We start from the raw sequence: 15,754 nt of genomic DNA, 5'->3' as shown, positions 1-15,754 counted from the left end.
ATCAACGTTGCAGACGTGTGGCTCAATAGACAAAGAGCCAAAGTCGCCATCTTTGTGTATTGCGGTCCGATATTTCCGGCGCACCATACTGTGATCAAGGTATTGCAAGGACCACTGAAGCAGGCGATTAGATACATTGCACCATAAGTAGTGCTTTTCGAATGAATATCGAAAAAGATCAAAAATTGGCCAATGGTGATCAACGACAAACGCGGCAAAAACAATGAATATCTCATCCCTTTTCGATCTACCAAAACTGCATAGATTAGCATGATGAAAACGGAAAGTGCTAATGGACCAGCGCTTAGAAGGTTAGTCTTTGCACCTTCATATTCCATCTCTTTGATGATCATTAGACCGAAATTGGCGATATTACTACTTGCTACTTGACTTGAGGCAGCAGTGATAGAATAAAGGCAAATCTTTAATTCGGTAAACGGGCGTAAAACTTGATGCCAAGTGAAATCATTCAACCTACGAAGAGGTTCAGATTGACGATGTAGATAAGAGATCCACATCTTCCTCTGAAAAGGTTGCAAAACAGGAAATAAACTTGGTCGTCAATCTTAAAGGATTTTACCTCTTACCATCTATCGAGCTTATTATATAATCGTTTTTTAGTAGAAATAAGATAAGAACTAATTTAGTATAAGTAAAACTTATAATAGTAATAATATATTAAAGTAAATTTATTACTAATAATAATTTTAGCTTTTTATCTATTAAATTATATATCTATAATATTAATCTATTTCTTTTAATTAATACTTTTTTATTTTAATATATATATTTAATAAGATTAATTTATATAATTATTATAATTATTTTTATTTTTTTAATAGTATTAATATTATAATTTAAAAATTATAAAAAAGTTTTTTAATTAAAATATTATATAATTTTAATTAAAAAATAAAAATACAATTTATTATTATTATTTATAAAATAAAATATTATTATAAAATTTTAAAATAAAAAAATTATATATAATAAATATATTAAAAAAATAAAAAAAAATTATTAAAATATTAGAAAAATAAAATAATTTAAAATTATTAAGTTATTAATAAAAATTATAAATAATAAATAATTTATTAATTATATTTTTTTTTTAGATTTTTTAATTAATTATTATAATTATTTTTTTATATTTAAAAATATTAATAATTATTAGATTTTTTTAAATATATAATAAATAAAAATATATCTTTTAATTAAATTTATATAAATTTTAATTATATATTATTATATAATTAAATTAAAAAAATTTATTTATTAATATATTAATAATTTTAAAATATATATAAGATTATTATAATATAGAAAAAAAGAAATTAAATTAAAATTATAAAAAAATATAAAAAGTTTAAATAATTTTTTTAAAAATATTTATTTTATAATTATTTTTCTAAATAATTAAATAATTATTTATAAAAAAAACTTATTATTTTTTTATATTATATCTTTTTATAAAAGTTTTATTTAATACTTTATAATTATATTATAGATTCTTATATTAATTTATTATCCTATTATATATATTAAATAAACTTTTATTAAATAATTTTAAATAAAAAACTTATTTATTAGAATATTTATTATTTTTTATATTTATCTAATTATAATAACGATTGAGAAGAGGAAATAAGGTGAAGGCGGACTACTCCGCTGATTCTATTAATCAACTCTATATAGCATCTTATGTTAAGTCCTTCATATCCTCTTTCTGTACTTCCTCTTTCTCAAGGCTCTCAGCCTGGATCTATTTACCGTTTCTCTTCTTCTCTAGAGACTGCCGTTGTTTGCTTGTAAGAGCCCGATGAATGCGAGTGTAGAGACATCATCAATGAAGAAATTTCGACCGGCTTCATCAACCTCACTTTAAATCAACCAATGATGACGTACTTTTTCGGTAATGTTAAACGGTTGCAAAGCCAAAGAGGGTGAGGTGAAAGCATAAGAACGATGGAAGAGGAAAGACAAATGTTGATGTCAAACGTGTGCCATTTCTTCTGTTGTCCTACTTGTTCGAATGTCATGTCATGATTCGATCTTGAGCGACGTACGAGATGATATTTCATGAATTTTGAAAGGTTTTCTTCCGATCGGAAGAAGAAGATATTGGCTGATTTAGGTCCTATTCAGGCGTTTGTACTTGCCAGCTCTTTTCATAAAGTGATACGGGTCCTGTTTATGTTGATTACCGCGATCAATGTTGAATGACGACTCGAAAAGAGAAGTGTGTGATGCTGATTGTACGATGGGTGGATCTCGAATGAAAAGAGAATGATATCGGTTGAATAAGAAGTCATCTATAAATGAGAAGTGGATAATTCCGTTTGAATGAGGAGTGATTCTCGAATCATAAGAGATTGATACCGGTTAACTGAGATTGATGCCGGTTGAATGAGATGTGATCATCAAGTGAGAAGAGAATAATGCTGCTTGAATGAGCTATGATCCACGAACGAGAAGTGGATGATGCCGCTTGAGTGAGAACGCATATGAGATGGCGTTTATTGAATTTTCAGAGGTTTCACCGGTGCATCAATGGAAGACCTTGGTTGGTCAGGGTTGTATGCCGGTGTTTGCACTTGTGAGGCTTTTCTTGTGAAGTGAAGTGATGCTATGTTTGCTTGTATTTGAGTGCCATAGTTATTGTGTTGTGAGGAATTTGTGATGCTGACTGAATAACAAGTAGGTCTTGAATGATAAGTGGGTCTTGAATGACAAGTAGGTCTTGAATGACAAGTAGCTCTTAAATAACAAATGGATGATGGTTGGAATGAGATTGGGTGGTGGGGGTTACGGTCGATCCGAAAAGGCGGATTATATATAATGTACCTTTCATCTATTCTACTCATTTTGGACCTTGTATGTGTACGCCTGGATTGTCGAGACGATCTGGTGTGAAAATCTTGTTATATGCGGCCTATTTGGATATTCGCTCCTATACTACTATATCTGACGAACATTGAGTTGGGGAATCCAAAGCGAACTATCGTGAACAATATCGAGATTCGAATCGATCGATTTGGCTAGCGAAGGCGTTCTATATCTATTACTATATCGAGCTAGCTGTGTGCTGTAAGGGAAAAGAAAGGCAGAGAACTATCTATATAAATTCTCAATAAAGTGAACCCTCTACCATCTGTCGAGCTTATTGCACGGTATTTCCATAGGCTGGATGGAAGCATAGATGCTCAGAACGGAGTCAGATGGGCGCCTTTTTGCGAAGGGAGAGCGTGTGGAAGTGGGTGGTGGTTCTGGGATGAATTTGAAAAGGGAATTCGAGTATTCATACAAAAGACAGACCTCTCTTCTTAACAAACGGGTCGATTGGGGATAGTAGTATACATGATTACTCTTATAAATACACAATTATGCCTACACCGCTACGTACAGCTTTTGATTAAGTCTTCAACCGAGACTGGATCGAATTGGCTCCGCTCTGACTTGCGTTCAAGGAAGATGACATCATCCTCAAGGTAAAATGTCAAGCCAGCCTTGCCATCAATCGCGCGTGAAGTGCGATAAAGGGGCATTCCACTTCTCATGTCGGTCTTATTGAGTGATTGAACGATCAAATCAGCCTCTGCAGCCGATTCTTCGACAATTTGACGGAAACTGGCTGTGCTCGTGGTTCCCTTTCCATAAATCTCATTGTTCCTCTTTTTCTGCTCTTCTGCCATCTTCTATACCCTTTGTTCTTCTTCATCCGTTTGGTCCGAAACTTGCGTTGGAAGTGAAAGTCCGTATACTTGTCTGTCTCACATCCATCACAGCTAATTGATATTCCCCGTATTCAACATTTAAGCATTGTGAAAGCTAGTTATACCCTCAATATCGTTTATTTCTACCCTTTTGGAGCCTTCATCCTTAGTTCACCTCCAATTGGGAGAACATGTGTGATCCATTCCTGCTGATAGATTGTGCGCACATCCACTAATCTTCGTCTCCTTTCGTATAGGGTCACAGCAACATCGTATCTACCGCAATTGGAAGTCCATCTGACAGACATTGACTATCTATTTGGACTTGTACATTGTGGGTTCATCTTGAGATTTGGTCATGATGCGAAAACGAGCAGAGGTTGACCATTTCCGTACTTCTTTTGGACCTTAACCATTCCCATCACGAACGCTAATCTGGAAGAATTCGAAGTAAAACCATCTTGAACAATGTTGAGGCTCGAAACGGTCATATTGACGAAAGAAGGCTTTCCATGCTGCTGGGAAAGAAGGGGAGATAATCATCAAAAAAGAACCCTCTACCATCTGTCGAAACTTAGGGAGGCATGAATGCTCAGAATGGAGTCAAATGGGCGCATTCCTGCAAAGAGCTGCGTCTGGAAGTGGGTGGTGGTGGTGGTAAAGTAAGTTTGAGCAGGGGAGTCAAATATTTGTACAATTCTTAGGTGTACACGATTTGCAGGATTTCATCGAATTCATGCGTTTGCGTGCCGGCACTCAAGATTAGCAAACGAGGCCGCTCCAAAGAGCACAACAAAAGATTCTTTTTCTTCTATTGTGTACGTCACATAGGCAGATCAGATGACCAATGTTCGTCAGATGGACTTTGAATGGTGTGATGTTACTGTCCAACGGGTAGGAGGTTGTATAGCAATGAGAGTGTATGCATCGGAAAGCGGACAGAAAGGGTAACATTGCTTTTGTATAGCCTCAATTGCAATTACACCCAGCTCTTTATGAGCGACTTCATAATATAACTCATATAGATGTTAGGTATAGCTCATGCTCTTGCTGAAGGTGGTGAACGAATGGTTTTTGCTGCCTATGGCGGCAAAATTTCCAGCAGCGATGATGAACGTGCTCGTCTACTTGATACTTCTGAACAGCTTCCCGATCTAGCAGCTGGAATCACTGCTCCAAAGAATAAGCCCAAACCAACAATACACGTTCAATCCTAGAATCCATTCTCCAGAAAGGCTGATGCAATCAATCTGCTGGAATCACGATTTCGAGTATATGACAAGGCAGTGAGACGGTTACGCTCCAAAGGCAGCAAGGCATCTTTTGTCGGATTTGTGACATTTGTTGATGCGATGAGTGCTCAGGTTGTTGCTCAACCAGTTCATTACCCGATCTCGGGCTATTGCAAGACAAGTCCTGCACCTGAACCTCGTGATATCGTTTGGAGTAACGTTTCCGTTCCCTCGAACGAGAGACGTGTTCGACAACTTCTGGTTTCCGCCTTTACGATTGCTTTATTCGTCTTCTTTATTCCGCCATTGACGTTCCTTGCTTCTTTGCTCAGTCCAAACACCATCAAGAAGTACTTACCCGGTCTGTATGATCTTTTACGCAAGAATAGACGATTGGAAGCACTGGTCAGCACCAACTTGCCGTCCGTTGTTTTGATCGGATTCAGCGCTTTATTACCACTCATCCTCGAATGGACAGCATATCTGCAAGGTATCAAAGCGAGTAGCTTGATCGAAATGAGCGTGTTGAAGAGGTATCATCTTTTCTTTATGATATCCGTCATCTTCATTTTCCTCATCACATCGACCGCATTGGGGGTACTCACAGATCTGGCTGGCAATCCGATGAGAATCATAGATAAGCTCGCTCAATCTTTACCACAAGGACGTCATTTCAATTTGTCGTACGTGGTGTTCCAGTCGTTGGCCATCATACCGTTGCAGCTTCTACAATTACCGGTCACATTTGGTCGTGCGTTTGGTCAACTGACGGCAAAGACATCTCGTCAACATGCTGAGCTGAATGCTTCACCTCAACTATACTCTGGAAGTGTGTATCCTGCCGCTTTGATCGTTTTCACATCGGGTATTCTTTACAGCATTGTCACACCATTGATCACCGTCTTTGCAATGATCTACTTTGCTTTGGCATATTTGGTGTATAAGTACAAGCTTTTGTTCGTTTTCTACCGATCATACGAATCAAGAGGACAAGCATGGCCTTTGTCATCGATGCGTTGCATCTGGGCTCTATTGCTCTTCCAAATATTCCAACTTTCCCTCTTTTCGTTTCGCAAGCAATTGCTATTATCGAACTGGACGTTGCCTTTGATCGCTTTCACATTTTGTGCGAGCGGAAGCGTTGGATGGAATTGATCCAATTGAGACAGTATTATCACGAAAGTGGTACTCGACAAAAGATGAAACATTGTTCAGTGCACGAAAAGATCGTCATACAGATTGCAGAGAACCTCCGGCAGCGGGCTACTGTTATGGAATCTTGAACACCGGGCGGAGACGGTATGGACATCCTGCCGTTGCTGGTACATTGCCAGATATCTGGCCTTCAGTATGTGTAGGTGATGACAACGAGAAAGATGACAACGAAAAAGATGACAACGAGCAAGATCAAAGCGTCTCTCAATCAGACACTGCTGGCTTACCTGCCGATAATAGCGATCAGGGATCATTGACGGGCGTTGGTAGTGTGCTGGGAAGAACACGAAGACAGAGCAAACCACACGAAGCTGTTGTGGTCTCTTTACGAAAGCGCAAATCATCTTTGATACCTTCGTCAAGTCTGTCAAACGTCTCTGTGCGTAATCGTAAAATGTCATCGCAAGAAGCAGGTGGATCGGGAATCAGTGGATTGCCAGCTTCTACCAGCACTTCTACCGATGTCGCCGATAAATTATCCGTCACATTTCCTCAACGAACACAAAGACGGCCACAAGATACCCTGGATGAATCATGTGAGGAACCAGATCATCAGCATGAAGATCCAAGTCAAGTGTGGGGAGCAAGCAGAAGTCGTTTGCCGTCTACAGCAGAACAAATAGAAGATGAGGGTCAAAGGATTGACGAACCACAACACCTTGATACCGGTACGGGTGATGAAGACGAAGAAGACGAATCGGAAGAGACCGCGGGCGTCTATATGCATCGTAACTTACGTCAAACGATGCCTCCAGGCTCATTCCCTGGTTTTGAAGATTAGAGGATTCGCATATGATACCTAACGTTGTATGATCACGACGTCACACATAGGAGGATGGGAAGAATTCAGACAAACACACCTTTTGTCTGCTTCCCGATGCATATACTTTCTTTGCTTTACAACCTTTTGCCAATTGGTCAACTACTATACCACTCTAAGTCCATCTGACAGCCATTGATTATCCATTTGGACTTGTACGTTGTGCTATCATCTTGAGACTTGGTCATGATGCGAAGATGAGCGGAGGTTGACTATTCTCGCACTCCTTTTGGGCCTTAATCATTCCCGTCAAGGACGTTGTGCTGGGAGGATTCGAAGTCGAAGTAAACCATCATTGTTATTTGAATAAAGTCGAGGCTCGAAACGGACAATTTGACGAAAGGAGGCGCCCCATTTACGTATCTATGTCGATGTATCTGTAATATGTGGGAAAGAAGAGGAGAGAATCTTCTGTCTAGCATCTTAAAATAGAGAACCCTCTACCATCTGTCGAACCTTTTGCATGATGCTTTCATTTAGCCCAGGGAACCATTAATGCTCAAAGTGTAGTCAAATGGGCGTAATTTGCGAAGGGACAGCGTGTGGAAGTGGGTGGTGGTAAAAGGATGAATTTAAAAAGGGAAAGTCAAGTATTTATGCAAAAGGCGAACCTCTCTTGGATGCACATATTCTACAAACTTTTCATAATTCATGCGACCATGTGCTAATACATATGATTGTATCCTTCTATTGTGTATATCACATAGGCAGAGCAGATAATCAATGTCCATCAGATAGACTTTGAATAGTATGACTTACTGTCTAACGGGTAGGAGGTTGTATAGCAATGAGAGTATATATATCGAAAAGAGGATAGAAGGGTAACAGTGCTTTTATATAGCCTTAGTTACCCCTATCTTTATATAAGCGATAATATAATATATCTTATAAGGATACTAGGTATTATTAGAATAACTTATATAAGTCGACTAGTCTTAAAAACTAAGAAATAAGTATAAAAGATAATTTATTATAGTTTACTATATTTGTAGATATCTATTATCTCTTTAGATTTATCTTTTTTATCTTTATTATATATATTAATATTAATATATTTATATCTTAATTATTAATATAATAATTAAAAATATTATAATTTTTTAATATTAAATTTAATAAAAATATATATTTAAAATATAAAGATAATAATCGTTATATAAGATTTTATAAATCTAACTTATTATTATTTAATTATCTTTAAAGATAAATATATATTTAAATAACTAATATAGTTTATACTCTTATATTATATAATCTTAAAGATAATAGAGAATTTTAAAATATTAATATATAAGGATTTTAGAGAGTTAATATATAACTTTTATTTATAGACTTTAAATATTTTCTTTTTAAATAAGATATAAATATATAATTAAAAGATTTAATAAAGTTTAAACTTATAATAAATATAAAATTTAAAAAGATTAAAATATAAAATAATATTTAAAAAGATTAAAATATAAAATAATATTTAAAAGATTATTTTTATAAAATAAATATAAATTATATAGATAATAGAAAAAAATATAATTAATATTAAAAATTATTATTTATATATATTAAAAGAAATTTACTTTATTAATTATTTATATATATATAAAAAACTAGTTAAAATTTAAGATATCAAAATTTTAATAGATAAAAATAAAACGATATAATTATATTATTTATATTTTAATTTATTTATTTAATTTAAGATCTAATATATTTTATTTATTTTTTAATATATTATTTAATCTTTTTAATTATATTATATAAGTTATCTTTTATTTTAAATATTAAAATATTTTAAATAGTTTTTTATATAAGATTAATTATAAACTTTATAAGATATTTATCTTTTTAAACTTTTTTAAAAATAGATTTTTATATTATTTTATATTTATTAAATTAATTATTTAATTTTACTTTATATTAAGTTATTTCTTCTTTATATTTAATATAATTACTAGTAATTATATTATATTAATATAAAGGAAAGATCTTTAATCTCTTTAATAAGATTATATTAATATATTTTTCTAACGATAAATATATCGTATATACCTATACTTCAGTGCCTTATATTATCTTTTCTTCGTCGAAAAACATTTTTACAGGGAAATAAGAGATAAAAATGTTACTCAAAAGACCTTAAGTATTCATCACGAATAAATAAAAAAAGTCACACTTTATCAAATAGCGTTTAAAGTGCCCCGTAAAGTACGTTCATAGGGCTTAACATCTTAACAAACAGGCTGATTGGGGATAGTAGTATATATGATTATTCTTATGAATACACAATTATGCCTACATTACTATGCATAGCTTCTGATTAACTCTTCAACCGAGACTGGATCGAATTAGCCCCGCTCTGACTTGCGTTCAAGGAAGATGACATCATCCTCAAGGTAAAATGTCAAGCCAATTTTACCATCAATCGCGCGTGAAATGCGATCAAGGGGCATTCCACTTCTTGTATCGGTCTTATTGAGTGTTTGAACGATCAAATCAGCCTCTGCAGCCGCTTCTTCGACAATTTGACGGAAACTGGCTGTGCTCGTTTCTTGGCGAGATGGTTTTGATCTTGACTTTTTGATTGTTTAATCAGCTTTGTATTTACGCTGTAACTGTTTTAGATCTGGCATCTTGAGTGACAAGCGATCAGACCGTAGAGCATCATCCATCATCTGTAAAGCTGCTTGGAAACCGATCTACACGCTTTCCAATCTGTCGACGTGCTTCGTTTCAAGGTATGACTTCCACTTGCTATACCAATCTGCAACCTCTACTGTATCGCTGTTCGGATTGGTGAGTATCGCATGCATCTGTTCAAGCCAATTGGGTATAAAGCCTGTTAACATGACTTCGGACAACATTCTACTGCCCAGCAAAGGCATCTATTGTAGAACATCCTTCAAAGGCTGTCTATCTTGCGCTCGAGGGTTTGCAGTGATTTTGAGCTCCTTCCTCAGATATGTTGACAGCTTCTCTACCACATACTCTAACAGCATCGAATCCCATTCGCTTGTACGGAAAACATCTCTCCATTTACGCAATTCCGATAGGATACCCTTTGAGACTCTCCATGATTTAAGTGATGAACGAATTCGCCTTTTTGCTTCTGAGATGATATCGTCCATTTGGTGATGTAAGAGCGGCATCCATAGGAACACAACTTTATATAAAGCACTCTTGCCATCCCAATCAGAAACAGCAGAGCGCAATTTAGGAAGGATGAGTTGATCGGTGACATTGTCGCGAATGAAAGCCGGTAAGAGGGGTGTCCAAGATTTATAGAACTTCATTACTGCAGTCGAACCGAATACGTCCCATTCATTGTTTAATGCAGATCGCACCGGTGGCATCCAAACATTTCACAGAAGAGATTGATATAGCGTCATGATCTCTTCCTTGACTGAAATGCGAAGGGCACCACTGATGCTCTTCAGAGGGATGCAAAGCCGGGTAAGATCTTGCAGCAATGACCATTGAGATAGCCAACGCTTGAAGATCGGGACAATTGCTCCAACAAGCGCTGCATCGATTTCCAGTTCGGCGATGGCATCTCTATGGCGTTGTAGGATGTCCTGCACTGGTTACATGAAACTATCCAAGCCGATCTTAGGGTCAATTGCAGCACGTTTTCCAAGCACCTCAATCTCTCCAACGATTTTGGCAATAGTATCTACACGATCGTGCTTGGTAACAAGATTCTGTTTGCGACGTACGGCTTCATGCAATTCACGCTCGAGCCACTTATGACGATCTTGAATAGCTGACCCTTCATTTGCTAATAGGTCGAGACTTTTCGAATTTCCATCACAGATGAGCCGAAGATTATGTCGAATCTCGATCAATTGTGTGCTGTCATTTGACGGGACAGCATGTTTTGCAAGGGCAGCGGATAGAGATGAATACTCTTTACCAGTAGCATCAACGATGATTTGATTCTCCCCACTTGAAGCAACATTATGGCCATGTTCTGCCAAGATTTGTTCATAGGTACGATGTTCAATTTTTGGCTTTCGCGATTTACGTTCGGGTTTTGTCTATGCGTGAGTTTCAGCTTTTGATGAAAGCTTTTTGGCTCTTGCACTTCTTCTCTCTTTGTGCTCCTCATCTGAGCTGACTTGTTCACCACGTCTACGTGCTTCTTCTTTTGCTTGTTTCGTCTTTTCTTTAATACCGCCAAACGCTATACCTGGACGTTCCGGTCTTTGTTTGACTTCGATCGGTTTTACGATACCTTCGCCTTGTTTACCAAGACCACCTCCAGACCAACCCATCTGAGCGAGGTACTTTGCCGGATCAAACTAGCCACCTCCAGTTTTGAATGAGATCTTTGGTACCTGGCCGGTGAAAGTATTGGTTTTGCTTGCTTGTGATGCTCGCTGTGAGAAAGCGGAAGACGGTGGTGCATCCTGCTGAAGGGTGCTCGTCTCATTGGACATTTTCGGAGAATCTTTCGCAGGCATGAATTGATTCAACGAGCTCATTCTCGGTGCTGCGCTTCCAGAAGGTTCTGCATCTATGCCTCTACTGCTTCCTATTCCAGCCCTTCCGATACCTGCCCTTGGTAGCGCTCGGTCATCTTCGTCATTATTGTTTGGCTCCCTTTGGCTAGCCCCGATGCCCAATCTTGAAGAGCCTATCCCACCTCTAGATGAAACGAATTTTGCTGGCTTAAATTCGCTGCTCTTTGTGAACCCCTGATCCGTCATTGTGGGCGCCGTATTGAAAGCATTGCGCATCTCAATCTCCTCTTCCTCTTCAGCAGCTATGCGAGCAAATCGTTCCATTTCAGAATAGCTAGAGTCAGCTACACTCTGATCCCTGTCAGATTCGCTCACATCCATTTTACAAGTACAACGGTTGAGTTATGGTACAATGTTTGTGCATATAGTCTATCGATCCTATCGTTGGATTCCTGCGATACGCCATTGCTCAAATTGATCTTCTACGCACCGTAGAAGACTGATCGGGCCACCATCGTTCACAGCAACGGTTATGTTCCTGCGTCCCAATCTGAGTGGTCCATAGACGGTGACGAGTCGGTTTTGCTGTCCATAGCGTTGTGCATGACAGCCTTTTGTCCTCCTCGGCACTTGATAGCCAGTCGAAAGTAATGCCAAAAGGGTCGAGATGAAGCCCAGTAGCCCAGCGAATCGATGCCATATCCTCTCGATGGGTCTGATCTGTGAGATGATGGCACCATCTTGACCCTGTGCATGTGCCTGCTTGTCTCATGGCTCCCCTTTCCGATAAATCTTATTGTTCCTCTTTCTCTGCTCTTCTGCCATCTTCCATACCCTTTGTTCTTCCTCATCCATTTGGTCCGAATCGTGCGTTGGAAGTGAAATTCCGTAAATTGTATGTCTCACGTCTATTACAGCTAATTGATATTCCCCGTATTCAACATTTAAGCACTGTTAAAGCTAATTATACCTTCACCATCGTTTATTTCTACCCTTTTGGAGCCTTCATCCTTAGTTCACCTCTAATTGGGAGAACATGTGTGATCCATTCCTACTGATAGATTGTCTGCACTTCCACAAATCTTCGTGTCCATTCGTATAGGGTCACAGCAACATCGTATCTACCGCCTTTGGAAGTACATCTGACAGACATTGATTATCTATCTGGACTTGTACATTGGAGGTTTGTCTTGAGATTTGGTCATGATGCGAAAACGAGCCAAGGTTGACCATTTTTGTACTTCTTTTGGGCCTTAATCATTCCCATCACGAACGCTAATCTGGAAGAATTCGAAGTAAAACCGTCTTCAATAATGTTGAGGCTCGAAACGGTCATGTTGACGGAAAAAGCTTTCCATGCTGCTGCGAAAGAAAGGGAGATAGTCAATCATACAGCATCTCACAAAAGAGAACCCTCTACTATCTGTCGAACCTTAGGGAAGCATGAATGCTCAGAATGGAGTCAAATGGGTGCATTCCTGCGAAGAGCTGCGTGTGGAAGTGGGTGGTGGTAGTGTCAAAGTGAGATTGAGCAGGAAAGTCAAACATTTATATAAATCTTGGGTGTAAAAGGGTGGAGGTAAACTAACAAAAGAATAAAGTTTACTATCATTCTTATTTGACCATAACATAACAATGTCCTCTAGATACGGTGATCGTGTACCTGCATGTAGTTATCGTGACTTGGATCGAGAACGAGATCGCAGAAGCGTGAGTCCTTTTAGACATGGATATAATCAGGATGAAAGAGAAAGAGATGGAAGGAGGTACGATCGAAAAAGTCCACAAAGAGATTATCGAAGAGAAGCAACATCTTCACGTCATGAAGATCGTCATGTAAGAAGAGATGATCGTTATTCTCAACGAGATGGCTATCACAGAAGAAGGGATCCATCTCCTCCCACACGACAAGCAAGAAGGGATGAAGAAGAGCGTAAACAGAAACGACAAAAAGAGAAAGAAGAAGAAGAAGAGCAGCAAGTATCACTGGCAGCTGCTGATGCTAAAGCAAAGCAAGAACTAGAAGAAAGAGCTCAAAATGGTGATGAAGATGAAGAAGATATGATGAAAGCGATGGGATTCGGTGGATTTGGTACAAAAAAGGTGAGTAGAAGTGTGTGGGTGCGGGTCATTTAGATGTAAGTCACTGACACAATCATTCTCCCATAGGGTAAAAAAGTACAAGGCAATCAAGCGGGAACGGCAGAAGTACGAAAAGAGTGAACATGGAGACAATATATGCAACGTAAAGGTGGATTTAATCGACCATTGTCACCTGTTCGCAAAGGATAGATCAGTGGAGACAAGCAAATGCAGATGGATGATGTCAGCCAAGACGTTCAAATTGGAAACCGTTGGGAAGCCATCTTGTGCGTGGGTTGCATTGCCGTTTTAGATTTTGCACTTGTAAAGTATCCGACTGGTTCATGACACGTCAAGCGAAGGATCTTTCTGTGGATCATATTGATTTGCAAAACAAGTATTCAACCGATCGAAGTGGTTTGGCAAAGCAAGTCATCAAGATTGCCGCTGGCTAATATCCACCGCTTGAACAGTTCAATGCGGTCATTGCGAATTTGGACGTAATTGTCAGCTTTGCATTCGTTTCGTCACATGCACCTATACCTTATGTTCGACCTCAGATCTTCGAAATGGGCAAGAGCGCACCTATGATCGTTAAAGAAGCACGTCATCCTTGTCTCCAAGTGCAAGATGATCTCAACTTCATTCCGAATGACGCTGAATTGGTTGCCGACGAGAGCGAAATCTTGGTGATCACAGGTCCTAACATGGGAGGAAAGAGTACATACATTCGATCGATCGGAATCATCGGTTTGATGAGTCAAGCAGGTTGTTTTGTTCCATGTGCTCCAGGTGCAAAAGTTCCGATATTTGATGCTATCCTTGCTCATGTTGGAGCAGGTGATAATCAAACAAAAGGTGTTTCAACGTTTATGGCTGAAATGTTGGAAACATCTACGATCCTGCGATTGGCAACACGTGATTCCCTCATCATCATCGATGAACTCGGTCGTGGAACATCAACGTATGATGGTTTTGGTCTGGCATGGAGTATTTCAGAATTCATCGCTTCAAAGATTCGCAGCAAATGCCTCTTTGCAAGTCACTTTGCTGAAATTGTCGCATTGGCAGACCAGATTAGACATGTGCAAAACTTACACTGTAAGGTTCATGTTGAACCACGTCACGACTCGCAAGCATTAGAGAAGGAAAGCGAGATCACACTGCTATACAAAGTGGAGCCGGGAATCTGTGATCGCAGATACGGCATTCATGTAGCTGAATTGGCCGGGTTCAGTGTGATCAAATTGGCCAAACGCAGAGCAGAAGAAATGGGAAGACATTGACGGGGAGATTTCTCCACTGCTCACCGTGGATGCGAAAAGTACGGAAGAGGGTATGAAGATTATTGAAGAATTCATGCGTGCTTTCGCTTCCAACAAGAGAATGCGTTCGGATGGGACGGAGGTCGAATCTCTTTCATCACTTGTTGCTAAATATCGTGAGCGTTGCGGCGAGAATGCTTTTGTACAAAAAGTGTTGGAGAGCTTGTAGGGGGCGAGAAAGAAACATTGTACAATATAACAATTATTGAATAATCTATCATCTTATTTACCGATAAGCTTTCATTGCCGAATTCGGTGAATGTGTGTGAACGGGGCGTAAAGGTGATGGTTGTTGTCCATGACAGCATCTGTCAACTTGACGAAAGAAGGCGCTCCATTTCCGTATCTATGTCGATGTAGCTGTATTATGTGGGAAAGAAGAGGAGAGAATCATCTCTGTAGCATCTCACAAAAGGAGAACCCTCCACCATCTGTCGAACCTTTTGCAAGATACTTTCGTCCATCCATGGGGAATCACTCGCCCAGATTCAGGAGCATCAGATTCAAGGAACGGAGTCAGATAGGTAACTTTTGAGAGGGGAGTAGTGTGTGCGTAGAAAAGAGAACCCTCTACCATCTATCGAACCTTTTGCAAGATACTTTCATCCATCTATGGGAAATCACTCGCCTAGATTCAGGAGCATCAAGTTCAAGGAACGGAGTCAGATAGGCGACTTTTGAGAGGGGAGTAGCGTGTGAGTGGAAAAGAGGGAAAGAATAAAAGACCCTTACCCTTCACCATCTGTCGAGCTTGTTGCATGATACTTTCATCCAGCCAAGGGATACATCAATGCTCAGAACGGAGTCAGATGGGCGCATTTTTACGAAGAGCTGCGTATGGAAGTGGGTGGTGGTAGTAGGATGAGTTTGAAAAAGGAAGTCAAGTATTTATACAAAAGCTGAACTTCTC

At 38.5% G+C, this 15,754-nt stretch overlaps 7 protein-coding genes across 7 annotated transcripts; 3 read left to right on the top strand and 4 right to left on the bottom strand.

Annotated features, from left to right (window-relative positions):
- Window positions 1–3,333: 3,333 nt before the first annotated feature.
- Window positions 3,334–3,774, bottom strand: FA14DRAFT_87595 (uncharacterized protein). Its single transcript, XM_025503021.1, has one exon. The coding sequence runs from the start codon at window positions 3,690–3,692 to the stop codon at window positions 3,396–3,398; it is 297 nt and encodes a 98-aa protein (XP_025352656.1). The 5' UTR covers window positions 3,693–3,774; the 3' UTR covers window positions 3,334–3,395.
- Window positions 3,775–4,310: 536 nt separating this feature from the next.
- On the top strand, window positions 4,311–6,526 carry FA14DRAFT_186079 (DUF221-domain-containing protein; the record flags this gene model as incomplete). Its single annotated transcript, XM_025501498.1, has 6 exons — window positions 4,311–4,375; window positions 4,945–4,999; window positions 5,030–5,092; window positions 5,123–5,256; window positions 5,278–5,310; window positions 5,335–6,526. 6 exons carry the CDS (start codon window positions 4,311–4,313, stop codon window positions 6,098–6,100), a joined length of 1,116 nt encoding a protein of 371 aa, XP_025352655.1. The 3' UTR covers window positions 6,101–6,526.
- Window positions 6,527–9,859: 3,333 nt separating this feature from the next.
- FA14DRAFT_182260 (Tuftelin interacting protein 11) lies at window positions 9,860–10,327 on the bottom strand (the record flags this gene model as incomplete). Its single annotated transcript, XM_025501188.1, has 1 exon — window positions 9,860–10,327. The coding sequence occupies one exon, from the start codon at window positions 10,325–10,327 to the stop codon at window positions 9,860–9,862; it is 468 nt and encodes a 155-aa protein (XP_025352654.1).
- Window positions 10,328–10,558: 231 nt separating this feature from the next.
- On the bottom strand, window positions 10,559–11,248 carry FA14DRAFT_182259 (uncharacterized protein; the record flags this gene model as incomplete). Its single annotated transcript, XM_025501187.1, has 2 exons — window positions 10,559–11,011; window positions 11,093–11,248. 2 exons carry the CDS (start codon window positions 11,246–11,248, stop codon window positions 10,559–10,561), a joined length of 609 nt encoding a protein of 202 aa, XP_025352653.1.
- A 27-nt stretch (window positions 11,249–11,275) lies between these two features.
- FA14DRAFT_182258 (uncharacterized protein) lies at window positions 11,276–11,818 on the bottom strand (the record flags this gene model as incomplete). Its single annotated transcript, XM_025501186.1, has 1 exon — window positions 11,276–11,818. One exon carries the CDS (start codon window positions 11,816–11,818, stop codon window positions 11,276–11,278), a length of 543 nt encoding a protein of 180 aa, XP_025352652.1.
- Window positions 11,819–13,096: 1,278 nt separating this feature from the next.
- FA14DRAFT_87551 (uncharacterized protein) lies at window positions 13,097–13,912 on the top strand (the record flags this gene model as incomplete). Its single annotated transcript, XM_025503020.1, has 2 exons — window positions 13,097–13,540; window positions 13,607–13,912. Coding segments are annotated over 2 exons (498 nt in total), but the record flags the coding sequence as incomplete, so codon positions are not given.
- Window positions 13,913–14,226: 314 nt separating this feature from the next.
- FA14DRAFT_126816 (DNA mismatch repair protein muts) lies at window positions 14,227–14,805 on the top strand (the record flags this gene model as incomplete). The annotated part of the gene is made up of 1 exon (XM_025496761.1): window positions 14,227–14,805. The coding sequence occupies one exon, from the start codon at window positions 14,227–14,229 to the stop codon at window positions 14,803–14,805; it is 579 nt and encodes a 192-aa protein (XP_025352650.1).
- Window positions 14,806–15,754: the final 949 nt, after the last annotated feature.

Source organism: Meira miltonrushii, assembly GCF_003144205.1.
Source record: "Meira miltonrushii strain MCA 3882 unplaced genomic scaffold FA14scaffold_5, whole genome shotgun sequence".
Taxonomy (NCBI): domain Eukaryota; kingdom Fungi; phylum Basidiomycota; class Exobasidiomycetes; order Exobasidiales; family Brachybasidiaceae; genus Meira; species Meira miltonrushii.
Note: the sequence above shows the minus strand (reverse complement) of the source record. Positions and strands in the feature narration are given on the sequence as shown.